At 40.6% G+C, this 22,524-nt stretch overlaps 1 protein-coding gene across 17 annotated transcripts in view; it reads left to right on the top strand.

The window, feature by feature from the left end:
• ttn.2 (titin, tandem duplicate 2) overlaps window positions 1–22,524 on the top strand; it is a 170,885-nt gene that overhangs the window by 127,598 nt on the left and 20,763 nt on the right. For all 17 annotated transcript variants that reach the window (XM_047814435.1, XM_047814451.1, XM_047814443.1 and 14 more), the window contains 9 exons: window positions 38–17,140; window positions 17,257–17,553; window positions 17,656–18,243; window positions 18,392–18,694; window positions 18,786–19,370; window positions 19,463–19,762; window positions 19,855–20,157; window positions 20,307–20,612; window positions 20,716–22,482. In XM_047814435.1, coding sequence (XP_047670391.1) covers window positions 38–17,140; window positions 17,257–17,553; window positions 17,656–18,243; window positions 18,392–18,694; window positions 18,786–19,370; window positions 19,463–19,762; window positions 19,855–20,157; window positions 20,307–20,612; window positions 20,716–22,482 — 21,552 coding nt within the window. The remainder of the gene's footprint in view (window positions 1–37; window positions 17,141–17,256; window positions 17,554–17,655; window positions 18,244–18,391; window positions 18,695–18,785; window positions 19,371–19,462; window positions 19,763–19,854; window positions 20,158–20,306; window positions 20,613–20,715; window positions 22,483–22,524) is intronic.

Genomic DNA, 22,524 nt, shown 5'->3' with positions numbered 1-22,524 from the left:
CTCTTTATTTACCTTTTAAATATTTTATCATATTTAGATCCACCTGGACCTCCATCCAATCCAAGAATAACTGATACCACCAAAACAACAGCAACATTTAACTGGGGAAGACCATTTTATGATGGTGGCCTTGATGTGACAGGATATATTGTTGAGCACAAAAAGGAAGGAGAAGATGATTGGATTCAGGACACAACTTCTCCATTGAGAATCACTGAGTTTGTTGTTCCGAACTTACAAGCAGGGGGCAAATATCATTTCAGAGTCAGCGCCGTTAATTCAGAAGGATGTGGGGAACCTGCTGAAGTTGAAAAAATTGTGGAACTTGTTGAACGTGAAGAGATTCCAGACTTTGAACTTGATGCAGAACTGAGAAGAACACTTGTTGTTCGAGCAGGTGCCTCCATCCGCATTTTTGTACTAATTAAGGGACGTCCAACTCCTGAAGTTACATGGATAAAAGATAATGTTTCTCTCAAAGGAAGAGCTCATATTGACAATACTGAGTCATACACTCTAGTGGTTGTTCCTGAATGTACTCGATATGATGCTGGAAAATACATTTTGACTTTAGAAAATGTTGCTGGAAAGAAGACAGGATTTGTTAATGTCAGAGTCGTGGACACACCTGGGCCTCCAGTCAATTTGAAACCAAGGGAAATCACCAAAAACAGCATCACGCTTCAGTGGGAAATTCCAATTATTGATGGTGGATCAAAGATTAAAAATTACATAATTGAGAAACGTGATGCAACTAGAAAAGCCTTCACTACAATCACTACAAATTGGCAGAAATGTTCATACAAGGTTAACGATTTGGAAGAGGGTGCTGAATATTACTTCAGAGTCTCAGCTGAAAATGAACAAGGTATTGGCGAAGCTGCAGAGACACCCGAACCTATTAGAGCTTCTCAGGCTCCATCTTCACCAGATAGTTTAGTAGTTACAAATGTGACAAAGGATACAGCAACTCTTGCATGGACAAAACCGGCTTATGATGGTGGTAGCAGAATCACTGGCTATGTTATTGAGGCTCAAAAGAAGGAATCTGATCACTGGGTACATGTCACAACAATAAAGGCTTTGGATTATACTGTCACAGACTTAACAGAAAATGCAGAATATATATTCCATATCTTTGCTGTGAATAGCTCAGGTAGGAGTGAACCCCGTGAAAGCCGGCCAGTTGTAATCAATGAGCAGACTACAGCACCAGGTTTTGACCTCAGATCTGTTTATCAGAAGTTGGTAGTAGCCAAAGCAGGTGATAATGTAAAGGTTGAGATCCCTGTTTTTGGTCGTCCAAGACCATCTATTGTCTGGAAGAAAGAAGATCAGGAACTTAAACAAACACAAAGAATAAACATTGACAACACAACAACCTCAACAATTCTTAACATCCGAGAAATCAAGAGAAAAGATGGAGGACAGTATTCAATGACAGGGAAGAATATACTGGGAACAGTGACAGAAACCATTACTGTACAAGTACATGATATCCCAGGACCTCCAACAGGACCAATTAAAGTGGATGAAGTGTCCTGTGACTATGTAGTTATATCCTGGGATGCACCAGAGAATGATGGAGGAGTTCCTATTAGCAACTACATTGTTGAGATGAGAGAGAAAACTGGCACATCTTGGGCAGAGTTAGCAGCTACTGTCATTCGCACAACATTCAAAGCTGCACGTCTTACAACAGGAATTGAATATCAGCTCCGTGTCAAAGCTCAGAACAGATATGGTGTTGGACCCTACATAACATCTGAACCTGTAGTTGCTGCTTATCCATTTGATGTACCAGGCCAGCCAGGTATTCCACAAGCTGTTGCCTTCACAAAAGATTTTATTACAATTACCTGGAATGAACCTTCCACAGATGGGGGAAGCCCAATTTTGGGATATCATATTGAGAGAAAAGAGAAAAACAGCATCCTGTGGCAGCGTATCAGCAAAGCCCTTATAGTTGGGAACATTTTTAAGTCATCTGGTCTGATAGATGCTATTGCATATGAATTCCGAGTTATTGCTGGAAATATGGCTGGTCTGAGCAAGCCAAGCAAGGCATCTGAGATGATATTTGCACTTGATCCAGTGGAGCCTCCCAGTCAACCATTGGCACTTAATATAACTAGGCATGAGGTTACACTTCAATGGATGAAACCACAGAATGATGGTGGTTTCCCACTAACTGGGTACACTATGGAAAAGAGAGAACTACCAAATGGCCGCTGGCTCAAAGCAAACTTTAGCAATATTCATGAGACAACCTTCACTGTAAGTGGACTGACAGAAAACTCTTCATATGAATTCCGTGTCTTTGCAAGAAATTCAGCTGGATCTGTCAGCAAGCCCTCAAAACCCTCTGAAGTTATAATCTGCAAAGATGATATTGAGGAGCCAAAGCTTGATGTTGATTCAAGCTTTAGCCATATTGTTGTAGTTAAGGCAGGTGAAGTCTTCAAATTAGAAGCAAATGTTACTGGCAGACCAATCCCATCCTTGGTATGGACAAAAGATGGAAAAGAGCTTGAAGACACTGCAAAACTAGAGATCAAAACAGCAGATTTCTATACATGCTTAACCAACAAAGATTCATCAAGAAGAGATGGTGGTGCATTTACTCTAACTGCAAGCAACCCTGGAGGATTTGCCAAGTTTGTTTTCAATGTTAAGGTCCTTGATAGGCCTGGGCCTCCTGAAGGGCCCCTTCATGTTACAGACATGACCACAGAGAAATGTATACTGTCTTGGCTACCACCACTTGAAGATGGAGGAGCAAAGATCGACTATTATATAATTCAAAGACGTGAAACAAGTAGACTTGCATGGACAAATGTAGCCACAGATTTACAAGTCAACCGTTATAAAGTTACCAAATTGTTAAAAGGAAATGAATATGTTTTCAGAGTTATGGCTGTTAATAAATATGGAGATGGTGAGCCACTGGAGTCAGAGCCTGCAGTTGCAACTAACCCATATGTACCCTCAGATCCACCACAAGCCCCAGAAGTAACAACAATTACAAAGGACTCTATGGTGGTTTGCTGGGGACATCCTGAAAACAATGGAGGAAGTTCCATAAATACTTACATAATTGAAAGAAGGGATAAAACTGGCCTCCGGTGGGTCAAATGCAATAAGAGGTCAGTAACGGATTTGCGCTTTAAAGTGTCTGGACTTACACCAGGGCATGAATATGAATTCAGGATCCTTGCTGAAAATGCTGCTGGTTTAAGTGCTCCAAGCCCTTCAAGTCCATTTTATAAGGCATGTGACACAATATTCCAGCCTGGGCCCCCAGGGAATCCAAGAATTTTGGATACAACCAAGTCATCCATTACTGTGGCTTGGAACAAACCGGTATATGATGGTGGTTCAGACATTACAGGATACATTGTAGAAACTTGCCTACCAGAAGAAGATGAATGGACAGTTGTCACTCCAAAGAAGGGTCTTACTGGAACATCATTTACCATAATTAATTTAAAAGAAAACCAAGAATATAAGATCAACATTTCTGCCCTGAACTGTGAAGGTGTTGGAGAACCTGCATCAGTACCTGGTTCACCAAAAGCAGAGGACAGATATATTCCACCTGAAATTGAGCTTGATTCAGATCTTCGAAAAGTGGTTAACATTAGAGCTTGTAGCACACTAAGGCTTTTTGTACCAATTAAAGGGAGACCTGCACCAGAAGCTAAATGGTCAAGGGAGAATGGTGAACCTCTTGATAAAGCATCTATTGAGAGCACAACATCATTCACATCACTTGTTATTGAGAATGTTAACAGGTTTGACAGTGGAAAATATCTTCTAACAGTGGAAAACAGCTCTGGTAGTAAAACAGCATTTGTGAATGTCAGGGTGCTTGACACTCCAGGCGCACCACAAAACCTAACAATCAAAGAAATCACAAAAGATTCTGTTTCACTGATCTGGGACCCTCCAATTATTGATGGGGGATCAAGAGTCAGACATTACCTTGTAGAAAAACGTGAATCCACAAGAAAAGCATATTCCATTGTAAATGCTTCTTGCCCCAAAACAAGCTGGAGAATTGGTGATCTAAAGGAGGGAAGCTTGTATTTCTTCAGAATCTTAGCTGAAAATGAATATGGTGTTGGCCTCCCAGTGGAAACTGCTGAACCACTCAAGGTTTCTGAAAAGCCTTTACCACCTGGCAAGGTGACACTTAAAGAAGTAACTAGCAGCAGTGTAACCCTGTCCTGGGAGAAGCCAGATCATGATGGAGGAAGCAGGATCACAGGATATGTTGTGGAAATGCAAGGAAAAGGCAGTGACAAATGGACCCAGGTCATGACTGTTAAGGTAACAGAGGCAGTTGTTACTGGTCTGATTCAAGGTGAAGAGTACTCATTCCGTATATCAGCAACTAATGAAAAAGGGACAAGTGATCCTCGTCTACTCAGTGTGCCTGTTGTGGCAAAGGATCTTGTCATCACACCTGCATTCAAACTTATGTTTAATACATTCAGTGTGATGGCAGGTGATGACCTCAAGATAGATGTACCTTATGTTGCTCAGCCAAAAGCAGCAGTAACCTGGCTTAAAGATGGCACTATTCTCAAAGAGACAACACGGGTAAATTCTGAAGTTACTGATAATCATCTGTACCTTGCAATCAAGGAAGCAACACGTGATGATGTGGGTAAATATACCATCAAGATTACAAACTCAGCTGGAGAGGCTACAGCTGACATCACTGTTGTTGTACTTGATAAGCCTGGTCCTCCAGCTGGACCTATCAAAATAGATGAGGTAACTGCAGACAGTGTGACGCTCTCCTGGCAACCACCAGAGTATGAAGGTGGTTGTGCAATTAACAATTATATTGTGGAAAAGAGAGACACATCCACCACAAACTGGCAGATTGTGTCAGCTACAATTGCTAGAACAACCACCAAAGCTGCAAGGCTTAAAACTGGCTGTGAGTACCAATTCAGAATTGCAGCTGAAAACAGATATGGTAAGAGCTCATTTCTACTGTCTGAGCATGTAATTGCACAGTATCCATTTGAGGTGCCAAGTGCACCCGGGAATCCCGTCATTCAGTCTGCTACCAAAGAAACTATGCTCATTGTTTGGAACAAGCCTAGCAGCGATGGTGGAAGCAAGATCATTGGTTATCATCTTGAGAGTAAGGAAAGAAATAGCCTCTTGTGGGTGAAACAAAATAAAACCGTCATTCCAGACACAAGATTCAAGGTTAGTGGTCTTGTAGAAGGCATTGAATATGAGTTCAGAGTTTATGCTGAGAATATTGTTGGGCTAAGCAAAGCCAGCAAACTGTCAGAAATACAGTTAGCAAGAGATCCCTGTGACCCACCAGGCAAACCAGAAGCAGTAATTGTTACTAGAAGCTCTGTAACATTACGATGGACAGCACCAGAGTTTGATGGTGGTAGCCGAATAACTGGCTATGCAGTTGAGAGGAAAGAATTGCCTAATGGTCGATGGATGAAGGCTAGTTTCACTAATATCATAGAAACTGAATTTGTTGTCAGTGGCTTGGTGGAAGAACAACAATATGAATTCAGAGTCATTGCAAAAAATGCAGCTGGTGTCATTAGTAAACCATCTGTCAGTACTGGTGCAATAACTGCAAAGGATGAAATAGAACCACCCATGATTGACTTGGATACTAAATATTCTCAAACCATTATTGTTAACGCCGGAGAATCATTTAAGATTGATGCTGGAATACTTGGAAAGCCTATACCATCAGTCCACTGGATAAAAAACTGTGAGGAACTTGTTAATACAGCTAGACTTGAGATTAAAAATACAGACTTCACAGCCTCTTTAAGTGTAAAAGAAGCTATTCGTGTTGATGGAGGTCAGTACACACTGCTACTGAAAAATGTTGGTGGTGAGAAATCCATAAACATCAATGTCAAAGTTCTAGACAGGCCTGGGCCACCAGAAGGGCCTATTTCTATATATGGGGTTACAAGTGAGAAATGTTGCATAGCATGGAAAACACCTTTACATGATGGAGGGGCTGAAGTATCTTATTATATTGTTGAAAGAAGGGAGACTAGCCGATTAGTTTGGACTCTTGTGGAATCTAAGGTGCAAACCCTGAGTCTGAAGATTACCAAGCTTCTTCCTGGAAATGAGTACATTTTCAGAGTGATCCCTGTCAACAAATATGGAATTGGTGAGCCTCTGGAATCTGATCCAGTCATTGCCAGAAATCCATTTGTCACACCTGATCCACCAACTGGGGTGGAGATATCCAATATAACAAAGGACTCCATGGTCGTTACTTGGGAAAGACCAATTAATGATGGAGGTAATGCAATAACAGGATATGTAATTGAAAAGAGGGACAAAGAAGGTGTCAGATGGACCAGATGCAATAAGCGTTCAGTTAGTGAACTTCGCTTTAGAGTGACAGGACTTCTTGAAAACCACAGTTATGAATTCCGTGTCTCTGCTGAGAATTCAGCTGGAGTTGGCAAACCAAGTGACACTACTGAATACTTCAAGGCTTTTGATCCAATTTTCAGGCCAGGTCCACCAAACAACCCTAGAGTTATTGATATATCAAGGTCATCTGTTGTACTGCATTGGAGCAAACCTATTTATGATGGTGGATGTGAGATTCAAGGTTATATTGTTGAAGCGTGCGAAGGCATATCTGATGAGTGGACAATGTGCACGCCTCCCACGGGAATCAAAGAAACAAGATTTGAAGTTCAAAAACTGCTGGAAAAACATGAATACAAATTCAGAATTTGTGCAATAAATAAGGTTGGAGTTGGAGAACATGCGGATATAAAAGAATCCATTATTGTGGAGGACAAACTAGAGGCACCAGATATTGATCTTGATGCTGATCTAAGAAAGATGATCACTGTTAGAGCTGGAGGAGCCCTTAGATTATTTGTTCCAATCAGAGGCCGACCAGCTCCTGAGGTCAAATGGGGAAAAGCTGAAGGTGAAATTAATGAGACAGCACAGATTGACATCACAAGTAGTTATACTTCACTTGTAATTGAAAATATTAACAGATTTGACAGTGGAAAATATACGTTGTCTTTGGAAAATGCAAGTGGTACAAAATCTGCATTTATTAGTGTTCGAGTACTTGACACTCCTGATGCACCTGCCAATTTCCATGTGAAAGAAATAACAAAGAATTCAGTTACCCTAACGTGGGAGCCACCTTTGCTGGATGGTGGAGCTAAAATAAAAAATTATATTGTTGAAAAGCGAGAGAGCACAAGGAAGGTATACTCTTCTGTTGCTTCCTGCAACAAAATGACATATAAAATTGAGCAGCTCCAAGAGGGCAGCAACTACTTCTTCAGAGTTCTTGCTGAAAATGAATATGGAATTGGATTACCTGCTGAAACACAAGAACCACTGAAAATCTCAGAAGTCCCACAACCTCCTGGAAAAATCTCTGTAGTAGATGTTACACGCAAGAGCGTCTCTCTGTCTTGGGAAAAACCAGAACATGATGGGGGTAGCAGAATCACTCACTATGAGGTTGAGTTGCAAGCGAAAGACAGTGAAAAGTGGTCTATGTGTGCACAAGTTAAATCACTTGACACCATTATTACCAATTTAATCCAAGGTGCAGAATATAATTTTAGGGTAATTGCAGTTAATGTCAAAGGAAAGAGTGATCCCAGACATCTAGCACATGCTGTTCTTGTAAAAGACCTCGTAATTGAGCCGTCTGTGAAGACAAAACTTAGCACATACAATGTACAAGTTGGCCATGATTTGAAAATTGAAGCACGTATCACTGGCCATCCAAAGCCAACCATTACATGGACTAAAGACGGTGCAGAGCTGAAACAGACAACAAGAGTTAATGTTGCAGACACTGCCAACCATACAACGTTATCGATTAAAGATGCAACCAGAGACGATGCTGGTATGTACAGGATTACAGTAGCCAATGTACTTGGACAAAAGGAGGCCACTGTTGAAATCATTATACTTGACAAACCTGGTCCACCAAATGGACCAGTGAGGATAGATGAAATAAGTGCAGAAAGTATAACACTGTCATGGGATCCTCCAACCTACACAGGAGGATGCCAAATTTCAAATTACATTGTGCAAAAAAGAGATACTACTACAACTAACTGGGCAGTTGTTTCGGCAACAGTAGCAAGAACTACACTAAAAGTTGGAAATTTGAAGACCGGAGCTGAGTACCAATTCAGAATCTTTGCAGAAAATCGATATGGGAAAAGCTATGCTATTGACTCAGAGCCAGTTTTTGCTCAATATCCTTTCAAAGAGCCAGGGCCCCCTGGAACACCATATGTGTCTGCCTTTACAAAAGAATCTATGGTAGTTGAATGGCACAAACCAGTTTCTGATGGTGGCAGTGCTATTCTTGGATATCATCTGGAAAGAAAAGAAAAGAACAGTATACTATGGACAAAAATAAATAAAATGCTTATTCAAGACACCATATTTAAAACATCTGCTTTGGAGGAAGGCATAGAATATGAGTTCAGAGTTTTTGCTGAAAATATTGTTGGAATTGGGAAATGCAGCAAAGTCTCCGAAGGCTGTGTAGCCCGTGATCCATGTGATCCTCCTGGCACACCTGTTCCAGTAATTGTCACAAGGCATTCAGTAATGCTAAGATGGACACCACCAGAATATGATGGTGGCAGTCTGGTCACTGGATACATTGTGGAAAAACGAGACCTCCCTGAGGGCCGATGGATGAAAGCAAGCTTTACGACCATCCTTGAAACTGAATTTATAGTCACAGGTCTGACAGAAGACTCCAAATATGACTTCAGGGTCATTGCTAAAAATGCTGCTGGATCAGTTAGCAAGCCTTCTGCTTGCACAGGGCCAATCACAGCCAAAGATGAGGTTGAGCCACCAACTTATGAGATTGACTCAAAATACACCCAAATAATGATTGTAAATGCTGGAGATACATTTGTATTAGAAGCGTCTGTATCGGGGAAGCCAGTTCCAACAATGCAGTGGTTCAAAGGTGAAGTGGAAGTTGAAAATTCTGCAAGAGCTGAGACTAAGAACACAGACTTCAAAGCAGTCCTTGTTATCAAAGATGCTATTAGAGTTGATGGAGGACAGTATACTTTGCAGCTTACCAATGTTGGGGGGACTAAATCTGTGTCCTTTAATGTAAAAGTGCTTGATAGACCTGGGTCACCAGCAGGACCTTTGACAGTTTCAAACGTAACAAGTGAGAAGTGCTCCTTGTCATGGCTTCCTCCTGTACATGATGGTGGTAGCAGTATTTCTCATTACATAATTGAAAAAAGGGAAACCAGTCGGCTTGCTTGGACTGTAGTGTCTAGTGACTGTGGAGCAACTATGTTCAAGGTGACTAAGCTGCTAAAAGGAAACGAATACATCTTCCGTGTTATGGCTGTTAACAAATATGGTGTTGGCGAACCTTTAGAGTCTGTACCAGTAATAATGAAAAATCCATTTGTTCCTCCTGGACCACCTAGAGAACTAGAAATAACAAATATTTCAAGAGATTCTATGACTGTGTGCTGGACTCGTCCAGAGACAGATGGTGGAAGTGAAATTGTTGGGTACATTGTAGAAAAGAGAGACAGAGCTGGAGTCAGATGGACAAAATGTAACAAACGTAGAATTACAGACCTTCGCTTCCGAGTTACAGGTCTCACAGAGGACCATGAATATGAATTCAGGTTATCTGCAGAAAATGCCGCAGGAGTTGGTCAACCGAGTCCAATAACTCAATATTACAAAGCATGTGACCCAACATTTAAACCTGCTCCACCAACTAATGCACACCTAACTGACACCACAAAGAATTCAGTCACTATTGAATGGAGTAGACCAATCTATGATGGTGGCTTAGACATCCAGGGCTATATTGTAGAAATCTGCAAAGCTGATGAAGAGGAATGGCTAACATGTACTTCACCTACTGGTTGGAATGATACTAAATTTACAATTACCAAACTCATAGAACATCAAGAATACAAGGTTCGAATATGCGCTCTTAACAATCTAGGTGTTGGTGAGCCAGTCACCATCCCTGGTACAGTAAAGCCTGTTGACAAAATGGAACCTCCTGAAATTGAACTTGATTCCGAGTTAAGAAAGGGCATTGTCGTCCGTGCTGGAGGAAGCATGAGAATTAACATTCCCTTCAAAGGTCGTCCCACTCCAGAGATAAACTGGACTAAGGATGATGGAGATATACCAAGTAAAGCTCAAGTTGAAAAGGGCATAGATTATACCCAGCTCTCAATAGACATATGCGACAGAAACGATGCAGGAAAATATACTCTTACTTTAGAAAACAGCAGTGGAACCAAGTCAGCATTTGTTTCAGTGAAAGTACTGGATACACCAGGTGCTCCACTGAATCTAACTGTTAAAGATATCACAAGAAATTATGTAACTCTTGTTTGGGAGCCTCCACTCATTGATGGTGGGGCAAAGATAAAGAATTATATTGTGGACAAACGTGAATCCACTAGACCTGCCTTCTCTAATATTACTACAAAATGCACAAAGACAAGCTTCCGTGTTGGGGATCTTAATGAAGGTGGCATTTATTACTTCAGAATCATGGCTGAGAATGAGTTCGGAGTTGGTCTGCCTGTAGAAACAGAAGAATCCGTGAAGACAGCAGATCCTCCTCTACCTGTAGGAAAGGTCACATTGACTGATGTGACTAAAACTTCTGTATCGCTGTCATGGGAGAAACCAGACCATGATGGTGGCAGTAGGATTCTAGGATATGATATTGAAATGCAGCCAAAAGGATCAGAAGACTGGGTAGTAGCAACTACTACTAAAATCTGTGAGGGAACAGTCACTGGACTTAGTGCTGGTCAAGAGTACCTCTTTAGAGTGTTGGCCTACAATGATAAAGGAAAGAGTGACCCAAGGCCACTAGCAGCTCCAGTTATAGCTAATGATATAACAATTAAACCAAACCTCAAACTGGCTTTCAACACATATAGTGTGCAATGTGGTGGAGAACTGAAAGTAGAAATTCCAGTAACAGGTCGTCCAACACCAAAGGTCACATGGACTAAAGATGGAAACTCATTAAAAGAGACAACTAGACTAAATGTATCAAGCACTGCAACAGCAACAGTTCTTAGCATCAAAAATGCCATTAGAGAGGATTCTGGCAAATATATAATAACAGCTATAAGCAATGTAGGCTCAGTCTCAGAGGAAATTGGTGTAATTATCTTAGACAAGCCTGGTCCGCCTGTTGGCCCTATTAAAATTGATGAAGTAAGTGCCAACTATGTAATAATTTCATGGGAACCACCAGTGTATATTGGTGGTTGTCAGATAAACAATTACATTGTGGAAAAAAGAGACACAACTACTACAGCCTGGCAGACTGTATCAGCAACCATTGCACGCACAACAATCAAAATCTCTAATCTGAAAACTGGTTCAGAATATCAGTTTAGAGTGTTTGCTGAGAACAGATATGGAAAGAGTTCATCTTTAGACTCTGTACCGGTTATCGTTAGATATCCTTTCAGTGAACCTGCAGCACCTGGTACACCATTTGTGTCCTCTGTGACAAAGGATCACATGACAGTTGAATGGAAGCCACCTAATAATAATGGAGGCAGTCCTATTCTTGGATATCATATTGAGCGGAAAGAGAAGAACAGCATTCTCTGGACAAAACTTAACAAGCTTCTTGTCACTGATACTCGATTCAAAACAAATGGTCTTGAGGAGGGCATTGAGTATGAATATAAAGTATTTGCTGAAAATATTGCAGGAATAAGTCCATCTAGCAAAGTTTCTGAAAGCATTGTGGCACGTGATCCATGTGATCCACCTGGAAATCCGGAGGCCATTGTTATCACTAGAAACCTTGTCACACTTCAATGGACGAAGCCTCAATATGATGGAGGCAGTGTAATTACAGGTTATATTGTTGAGAGGAAAAAGCTACCTGATGGTCGTTGGATGAAGGCTAGCTTTACGAATATAATTGACACTCAATATACAATTGCAGAATTGACAGAAGGAGACCGTTATGAATTCAGAGTAATAGCAAGAAATGCTGCAGGTATTTTAAGTGAACCTTCTGAAAGCACTGGACCAATTACTGCACAGGATGAAATTGAAGCCCCTTCAGTTTCCATGGACTCAAAATTCAAGGATATCATTATCGTGAATGCTGGTGAGACATTTACTATTGATGCTGATATTGCAGGCAAACCCCTCCCAGATATAAAGTGGCTAAAGGATGGAAAAGAAATTGACAGTGCTACTCCAAGAATGGAAATTAAATCCACTATTACACATACTGTTTTAATTGTTAAAGATTGCATAAGAGTAGATGGTGGACATTTTGTCCTAAGCCTCAGCAATGTGGGTGGAACAAAACTGGTACCTGTAAATGTCAAGGTTTTAGATAGACCTGGTCCACCAGATGGACCTCTGAAGGTAACAGGCGTCAAAGCAGAGAAATGTTATCTACACTGGAGCCATCCAACACATGATGGTGGAGCAGGTGTTTCACATTACATTATTGAAAAGAGGGAAACAAGCAGACTGTCTTGGACTACGGTAGAACCCAAAATTCAAGCTATCAGTTATAAAGTCACCAAACTCTTGCCAGGTAATGAGTACATCTTTAGAGTCATGGCAGTAAACAAGTATGGAATCGGAGAACCACTTGAATCTGAACCAGTTATTGCACAAAATCCCTTTAAGACTCCAGGCCCACCTTCAACTCCAGAAGCAACTGCAATCACTAGAGATTCAATGGTGCTCACATGGGACCGTCCAGAAGATGATGGCGGTTCAATAATTGAGGGTTATATACTGGAGAAGCGTGATAAAGAAGGTGTCCGATGGACAAAGTGCAACAGGAAAAGACTATCTGATCTGCGTTTCAGAGTCACAGGATTAACAGAAGGACACTCTTATGAATTCAGAGTGTCTGCTGAAAATGCTGCAGGTGTCGGCACACCAAGTGGAGAATCTGAATATTATAAAGCATGTGATGCAACCTATCCTCCTGGCCCTCCAAACAATCCCAAAGTGACAGACCATTCAAGTACAACTGTTTCCCTTACATGGAGTAGGCCTATATATGATGGTGGTGCACCGGTCTCTGGATATATTGTTGAGATGAAAGAAGCCTTGGATGATGAATGGACATCATGTACACCATCCACTGGTGTACAAACAACTCACTTTACAGTGAAAAACCTGAAGGAAAATGCAGAATACAACTTCCGTGTTTGTGCCATTAATATTGAAGGTGCTGGAGATCATGTTGATGTTCCAGGCTCAGTAATTGCTGCAGAGACACTTGAAGCCCCAGAAGTAGAGTTAGAAGCTGATCTGAGGAAAATGGTGACTGTTCGTGCAAGTGCAACACTACGTTTGTTTGTTACCATCAGGGGAAGGCCTGATCCAGAAGTAAAATGGACAAAGGCTGAGGGTCCCTTAACAGAACGTGCCCAAGTTGAAGTCACAAGCTCTTACACCATGCTTGTTATTGACAATGTTGACAGATTTGACAGTGGTAAATATATTTTAACTCTTGAAAACAACAATGGCAACAAATCTGCATTCATAAATGTCAGAGTCCTGGACTCCCCAAGCAGTCCTATGAACTTTGTTGTTAAAGATATCAAAAGAGACTCAGTCCAGCTGCAGTGGGACCCTCCACATATTGATGGTGGTGCCAAGATTACCCATTACATTGTGGAGAAACGTGAATCTAAAAGAATGGCATTTACAACTGTGACTAATAACTGTGTCAGGAATTCTTTCAGGGTTGATGGTCTCCAAGAGGGAGGTGTTTATCACTTCCGTGTACTTGCAGTGAACGAGCTTGGTGTTGGCCTGCCAGCAACCACCACAGAACCAGTCAAAGTGTCCCAAGCACCTCTGCCACCGGGTAAGGTTACACTTGTTGATGTAACTCGGCACAGTGTGAGTCTTTCTTGGGAAAAGCCAGACCATGATGGTGGTAGCAAGATAACAGGTTACACCGTTGAGATGTTGACTAAAGGATCAGATAAATGGACTGTATGCACAACAGTAAGAATGCCTGAAGCTACAATTGAAGGTCTTACAACAGGGGAGGAATATTCATTCAGAATTTCTGCCATAAACGACAAAGGAAAGAGTGATTCTAAACCACTGGGAACACCTGTGGTTGCCAAAGATATAACTATTGAACCTGTTATTGACTTGCTATTTAATACATACAGTGTTAAATCTGGAGAAGATCTCAAAATCGATGTTCCATTTAGAGGTAGACCTCACCCAGAAGTGGCATGGAAGAAGGATGGCCATACCCTGAAGCAAACAACCAGAGTTAATGTTCTTCCATCCAAAGTTTCTTCAAAGATTATCATCAAAGATGCAACAAGGGAAGATGCTGGAAAATACGAAATCACACTAACTAATTCGGTTGGTGTGAAATCAGCTGAAATAACAGTTATCATTCTAGACAAACCAGGTCCACTAACTGCGATTAGAGTAGATGAAGTAAGTGCAGATTACATTTCATTATCGTGGGATCCTCCAGTTTATGATGGTGGGTGTCAAATCAACAATTATGTTGTTGAGAAGAGAGATACAACCACTACAACATGGCAAATTGTTTCAGCTACAGTGGCAAGGACATCGATAAAAATATCCCATTTGTCACAGGGAACTGAATATCAATTCCGTATTGCTGCTGAAAATCGTTATGGCAAAAGTCATGCTATTGACTCTGCACCAATTGTTGCACAATATCCCTTCACACCACCTGGCCCTCCAAGCGACCTTCAAATCGTTCATGCAACAAAGTCAAGCATGTTGGTTACATGGAAAAAACCAGCCAGTGATGGTGGAAGTCCAGTCATTGGATATCATTTGGAATGCAAGGGACAAAGCAGCATCCTCTGGACTAAGGTCACCAGGGGTCTTGTTTCTGACTTACAGTTTAAAGTAACTGGTCTTGAAGAGGGACTTCTCTATCAGTACAGAGTATATGCAGAAAATATTGCAGGAACTGGACCTTGCACAAAAGCCTGTGAACCTGTTGCTGCAAGAGATCCTTGTGATCCCCCAGGTCAGCCAGTTGTTACTAACATAACAAGAACTTCTGTGTCTCTGTCCTGGGCAAAACCTGAAAATGATGGTGGTGCCAAAGTAACTGGTTACATTGTAGAGCGAAGAGAACTACCAGATGGCCGTTGGTTGAAATCCAACTTCACCAATCTTCAAGAAACATTCTTTGATGTTACTGGCCTGATTGAAGATCAGAGATATGATTTCCATGTAATTGCTAAAAATGCAGCTGGTATACTCAGTCAGCCATCAGAGTGTACAGGACCTGTTACAGTGAAAGATGATGTCGATCCTCCACGTATTACAATTGAGGACAAACTCAGACAACTAGTTGTAGTCAAAGCTGGAGATATAATAAGAATTGATGCTGAAATTTCCGGCAGACCAGCTCCTGTGATTTCATGGGCGAAGGATGGAAAAGAAATAGATTCTAAAGCAAGAGTTGAAATTTCTTCAACATTCACAACCACAACACTTATTGTTAGAGAGACCATCAGAAGAGACTCTGGACAGTATGTTCTCACATTGCAGAATGTTGCTGGTACCAGATCTTTAGCAGTGAACTGTAAAGTCCTTGATAGACCTGGTCCATCATCTGGCCCATTGGAAGTAACAGGTTTGACAGCAGAAAAATGCACATTAACTTGGGGACCACCCCAAGAAAATGGTGGTGCTGAAGTTCAACACTACATTGTTGAGAAGCGTGAAACAAGTCGTATTGCATGGACATTAGTCTATGCAGACATGAAGGCCACAACATGCAAAGTTACAAAACTGCTTAAAGGCAATGAATATGTTTTCAGAGTCCAGGGAGTAAATAAATATGGAACAGGAGAATCTCTGGAGAGTGAGCCCATTAAAGCCCTAGATCCATTTACAGTACCTGCTGCACCAACAAATGTTGAAGTCACAAGTGTTACAAGCGAAGCTATGACAATCTGCTGGGAAAGGCCTGTTTCTGATGGTGGCAATAGTATTTGGGGCTATGTAATTGAAAAACGTGAAAAGTCAGGTCTTCGCTGGGTTCGAGTCAACAAAAAGCCTGTTTATGACTTGAGGGTTAAAGCCTCCAATCTCCGTGAAGGATGTGAATATGAATACCGTGTGTATGCAGAAAATTCTGCAGGTTTGAGTGCACCAAGTCTTCCTTGCCCATTGACAAAAGCAGAGGATCCATTATTTTTGCCATCTCCACCACTGAAACCAAAAGTAAATGATTCTACTAAGTCCACAGTAACACTCTCCTGGAACAAGCCATTGTTTGATGGTGGTTCTCCAGTAACAGGATACTCAGTCGAATATAGGAAAACCAATGAAGAGGACTGGATTGTTGGGGTGCAGCACACTAATAACACTGAGTTTACAGTTGTAGGGCTGACATCAGGAGCAGAATATGTCTTTGTGGTTAGGTCAGTTAATAAAATTGGTTCAAGTGAGCCAAGCCCTGAGACTGACCCACAGGTAGCAAAGGACAGAGAAGATGAGCCTGTTTTCCTCATTAGTAATGAAATGCGAAAATCATTGATTGTCAAAGATGGAAGCTCATTTACCCTAAGAGTCCCTTTCAAGGGGAAGCCTGTGCCAAATGTAATGTGGAACAAGCCTGATGTTGATCTTAGAGTTCGGGCAACAATTGATACCACAGATAATTGTACATCTGTAACAATTGAGCAAGCTACAAGAAATGACTCGGGCAAGTACACTGTGACTCTACAAAACGTTGCTGGAACGGCCACACTAACCTTGAATGTGAAAGTTCTCGATTCACCTGGGCCACCTGGCAGTCTCTCAGTTAAGGAAGTGACCAAACATTCTGCAACAGTAACATGGGACATGCCAGAAAATGAAGGTGGTGCTCCTGTTAAGAACTATCTTGTTGATCTGCGTGAGGCAAGCAAAAAAGGATGGACAAGAGTAACACAATGTTGTCCCAGACTTGCCTTTAAAGTAACTGACCTTCAGGAGGGTGGTGTTTATTTTTTCAGAGTCACAGGTGAAAATGAATATGGTATTGGAGTACCAATTGAAAGTACAGAAGGAACTAAGATTACAGGTATGTTGAGATAATTTCCTAATGAATAAACTACTAGTTAAAATAATTGCGATTTATTTTGACTTTGATATATTTAAGTCTGATGTAATTAACTCTTGCATAAACATTAATTTCAGAAAAACCAAGTCCACCAGAAAAGCTTGGAGTAATTGATGTTTCAAAAGATACTGTCTCATTAGCTTGGATTAAACCTGAGCATGATGGAGGTAGTAGAATTACCAATTACCGGGTGGATGCTCTGGAGAAAGGAGAACAGAAGTGGATAAAATGTGGTGACACTAAATCAACTCATTTTGTTGTCTATGGGTTAAGAGAAAATGCTGAATACTTCTTTAGAGTCCGTGCTGAAAATCATGCTGGACTTAGTGACCCTAAAGACTTGGTTCTGCCTGTTCTTGTTAAAGATCAACTAGGTACGTAATTTTACCTGTTTATATTTAGTATTTTAATGAAAAATTTACATGTTGAATGTTGATTCATTGTGATAATTTACCTTTGTTTTCTTCTATTAACAGAGGCTCCTGAAATTAACATGAAGAACTTTCAACACAATACTGTCCATGTAAAAGCAGGTTCAAATCTTAAAGTAGAAATCCCACTTACCGGTAAACCTTTACCAAATGTGTCACTCTCAAAGGATAATCATAGTCTGAAATCAACCATGAGGTTCAATTCTGAAGTAACACCTGACTGCCTCATCATCACCCTCCGTGATAGTGTTGCTCATGATGCAGGCAGATATGACATTACAGCCTCAAACTCAAGTGGAACCACAAAGTCATTTGTTAATATTGTTGTTCTGGACAGACCAAGTCCACCTGTTGGTCCAGTTGAGTTGTGTGATATCACAGATGACAGCGTAAGTCTGAAATGGCTCCCTCCTACTTATGATGGTGGCAGTCCAATCACCAACTATATTGTGCTAAAACGTGAAACAACAACAGCAAACTGGGTTGAAGTTTCATCTGCAGTTGCAAGATGCACAATTAAGATTTTGAAACTAAATACTGGAGTTGAGTATCAGTTCAGAATTAAGGCTGAAAATCGCTTTGGCATCAGTGATCACATCGATTCTCCAACTGTAACAGTCAGTCTTCCATACAGTAAGTTACATACCTAGATTATTATTTGTTTTTTATTTATTTATTTATTTTTGGGAGGGGGGTGTCATTTTAATTGGATTAAATGACTAAGCGGTAGAAAATGTATGGATGGACTAATATTAACAACATTGCTTTCAATCTGTTTCAGCAATTCCCGAGGCACCTTCAACACCATGGGTATCTTATGTCACTAAAGAAAGTATTGCCGTCAATTGGAAAGAACCTTCTTCTGATGGCGGAAGTCATATATTTGGATATCACCTTCAAATGAAAGATAAAAATAGTATTTTGTGGACAAAAGTCAACAAAACTGTTATCCGTGCTACACATTTCAAAGTGACAAACATCAGTCCAGGCCTAATCTATGAGTTCAAGGTTGCAGCAGAAAATGCTGCTGGCATTGGTGCTGTCAGCAAAATTTCAGATGCTGTACTAGCAATTGATGCTTGTGGTAAGAATATTACAAAGTGTGAATTGTTTTGGGGAAAAAGGTAAAGTCTGCTATAGGTTATTCTGATTTTAATTATGGTACTGTTTTCCAGAACCACCAACTGATGTCCGTGTCACAGATATCACAAAGAGTTCAATAAGCCTTGCATGGAGTAAACCGTCTTATGATGGTGGAAGCAAAGTGACAGGGTACATAATTGAGAAGAAAGATGGTCCAAATGGCAAATGGTTCAAAACTAATTTATCAAAGGTTTCTGACACCAGGTTCACTGTATCAGGCCTCATTCAAGATGAATCTTATGAATTTCGGGTCTTGGCCAAGAATGCAGTTGGCTCTGTCAGTAACCCATCTGCTACTGTTGGGCCAGTTACATGTGTGGATACCTTTGGTGCTCCTGAACTTGAACTTTCTCAGGAATACCTGGATGTTGTAAAATACAAAGCAGGAGAAACCATGCAGCTTAGAGTTGGTATGATTGCTAAACCTCAGCCAACAATTGAATGGTACAAAGATGGAAAAGAGCTGGAATCAGGAGCTGAGTACATGATTTCAAACACCGCTGATTCTACATACATTTCAGTAAAGAATGCTACACGCATAAACAGTGGAACATATGAACTCAAGATCAAGAACTCTTTGGGCTCAGCATACGCTGCTATCAGAGTACTTATTCAAGGTATGCTACTAATTATTGATACTGCTAATAAATGGAATTTAATATATTTTGTCTAAATTATCTATTGTAATAATTACTTTTTTATCTGTTAGACAAACCTGGACCCCCTTCGGGAGAGATTCAGTTTAAGAAGATCACAGCAGATAGTATAACTATCATGTGGGATCCTCCAGCTGATGAGGGAGGTGCAATGGTTACCCATTACATTGTGGAGAAACGTGAGAGCAGCAGAATCATGTGGTCTATAATATCTGAGAAACTGGAAGACTGCATAATATCTGTTTCAAGGCTGATCAAAGGAAATGAGTACATCTTCCGTGTTCGTGGGGTGAACAAATATGGAGTTGGAGATCCTTTAGAATCTGAGCCTGTCATTGCACAGAATTCATTTGGTAAAGATTTTTTTCAATCATCATTTAACTGTGTTCATATATTCAGTCTCATAATTAAAGCAAACTAACTGTTGCTATTTTGGCTTATGCAGTACCTCCGAGCCAACCTTCCAAACCTCAGGTAACTTTGATTACTAAATCAACAATGACTGTCATATGGGAAAGACCAAATCTAGATGGTGGCAGTGATATTGATGGATATTATCTGGAAAAGCGAGAAAAGAAGAGTTTACAATGGTTCAAGGTCTCCAAAGATCCAATTCGTGATACAAGGCAAAAAGTCAGCAATCTCACAGAGGGAAATGAGTATCAGTATCGCGTTTGTGCAATCAATAAAGCTGGTGCAGGTCAATACACTGATGGATCCATCTTCTATAAAGCATATGATCCCATTGGTAAGATTATGTTGACTAGCTTTATATTATCTATTATATTCTTGAATCATATATGCAACATGTCCATATTCATGGCATGTTAAATATAATGTCCAGCAAAACGTGTTTTATACATAAATGGTTACGCAATCTATTTAATGCATTTTCAGATCCGCCAAGTGAGCCAACAAAACTTAAAGTTGTTGATTCAACCAAGACTTCAATTATACTTGGATGGGTGAAGCCTGTGTATGATGGTGGCAGTGAAATCACAAGCTATGTAGTTGAGCAAATGACAGCTGAAGAAAAGGAGTGGGTCACTATAAGCTCTAAGGGTGAAGTAAGAACCACAGAGTATGTGGTCTCCCATTTAAAACCTGGAGTGTTCTATTATTTCCGCATTTCTGCTGTTAACTGTGCTGGAGTTGGACGCCCAATTGAATTGATTCAGCCAGTACAAGCTAAGGATATTCTAGGTTTGTCTTTATTTTTCTGTGCCTAAGCTGATTTTCCATAGAATATTTTCATGTTTGCATGTTTATATCTAATCTGTGATGTATTTTACTTTTATCCCAACAGAGGAAGCTGATGTTGATCTTGATATTTCAATGTCAACTCAATATACAGCAAAGGCTGGAAGAGATGTAGAAATCATGATTCCTCTAAAAGGCAGACCTGTACCGAATGTTACATGGCGAAGAGGAGATAGGAATATTGGTGGAGATGCAAAATACACAATTAATAACACAGAGTATTCAACAACACTCATTATTCCAAAGGTCACTCGGGATGATTCAGGCAAATATCTCCTTCAGATAGAGAATGGAGTTGGTGAACCAAAGAATATTACTGTGTCTGTTAAGGTATTAGACTCACCATCTGCTTGCAGTAAGTTGGTAGTGAAAAATGTTACCCGTGGTAAACTCACTCTGAGCTGGGATCCTCCAATTATTGATGGTGGAGCTCCAATAACAAATTACATTGTTGAGAAGAAGGATGCTAAACTCAAGGCTTACTCCATAGTTACAACTGAATGTTCCAATACATCATACAAGATTGAAGGCCTTTCAGAAGAGATTGCCTATTTCTTCCGTGTGTCTGCTGAAAATGAAAATGGCACTGGTGATACTTGTGAGACTTCAGAACCAGTTAGAGCAACAGAGACTCCTGGTCCTGTAAAGAACCTTGTAATGACTGACTCAACCAATACATCTGTAACATTGGCATGGACAAAACCTGATCATGATGGTGGCAGCCATATTTCTGAGTACATCATTGAAATTAAGGAAGACGATGCTGTGAAATGGAGCCTTGGTGGTACATGTAGATGTTGCAAGTATGAGTTAACAAATCTTAAAGAGCTCTCAGAGGTTTTCCTCAGAGTGTATGCCAAGAATGAGAAAGGTTGCAGTGACTTCTCTCAAATTGGACCCATTACTGTGAAGGAATTCTTAATTCCACCAGAAGCTAAACTTACTGACTATCCTAATGGTGAAATAAATGTCAGAATTGGACAAAATGTGAACATTGAATTGCCATACAAGGGCAAGCCCAAACCTGTAATTCAGTGGATGAAAGATGATTTTCCATTGAAGGAAAGTGAACAGGTTCGCTTCAGACAAACAGAAAATAAAGCTAGTCTCATTGTGAGAAATGCAAGAAAGGAGAATGCAGGAAAATACACTCTGGTACTTGATAATAAACTTGTGAAGAATTTCTTTGACATTAAGGTCATCACTCTTGGGCCACCCTCTGCCCCAGTGGGACCCATCCGATTTGATGAAATCAAAGCACAGAGCATTATTATCTCATGGAATGAGCCACAGGATGATGGTGGTGGAGAAATCACCTGCTACAGTGTGGAAAAAAGGGAGACTTCTCAAGCATCTTGGAAAATTGTTTGTTCAAGTGTGGTCAGGACAACATTCAAGATAACCAATCTGGTTAAGGACACTGAATACCAATTCAGAGTACGTGCAGAGAACAAATATGGAGTAAGTGATCCTCTCAACTCAGTGGATGTTGTTGCCAAACATCAGTATAAGCCACCAGGTCCACCAGGAAAACCTGTTGTAAGTAATGTCACAAGTGATGGCATGACTGTTTCATGGGATGCACCCAGCTTCGATGGTGGTTCTCCTATTACTGGCTACCATCTTGAGAAGAAAGACAGAAACAGCCTTCTGTGGATGAAAGTGAATTCCAATGTGATCTCTGGCAGAGAGTATAGGGCCATTGGGCTCATTGAAGGTCTGGAATATTCATTTAGAGTGTATGCTCAGAATAATGCTGGCATGAGTTCAGTAAGTGAGCAAAGCAAGCACAAACTTGCCATTTCTCCTGTTGGTGAGTCTCATTTTTCATGTTCACACCTTCCATAAATACATG

This window comes from Tachysurus fulvidraco, chromosome 6, assembly GCF_022655615.1.
Source record: "Tachysurus fulvidraco isolate hzauxx_2018 chromosome 6, HZAU_PFXX_2.0, whole genome shotgun sequence".
NCBI classification, from domain to species: domain Eukaryota; kingdom Metazoa; phylum Chordata; class Actinopteri; order Siluriformes; family Bagridae; genus Tachysurus; species Tachysurus fulvidraco.
This window is presented reverse-complemented; position numbering and strand designations above follow the sequence as displayed.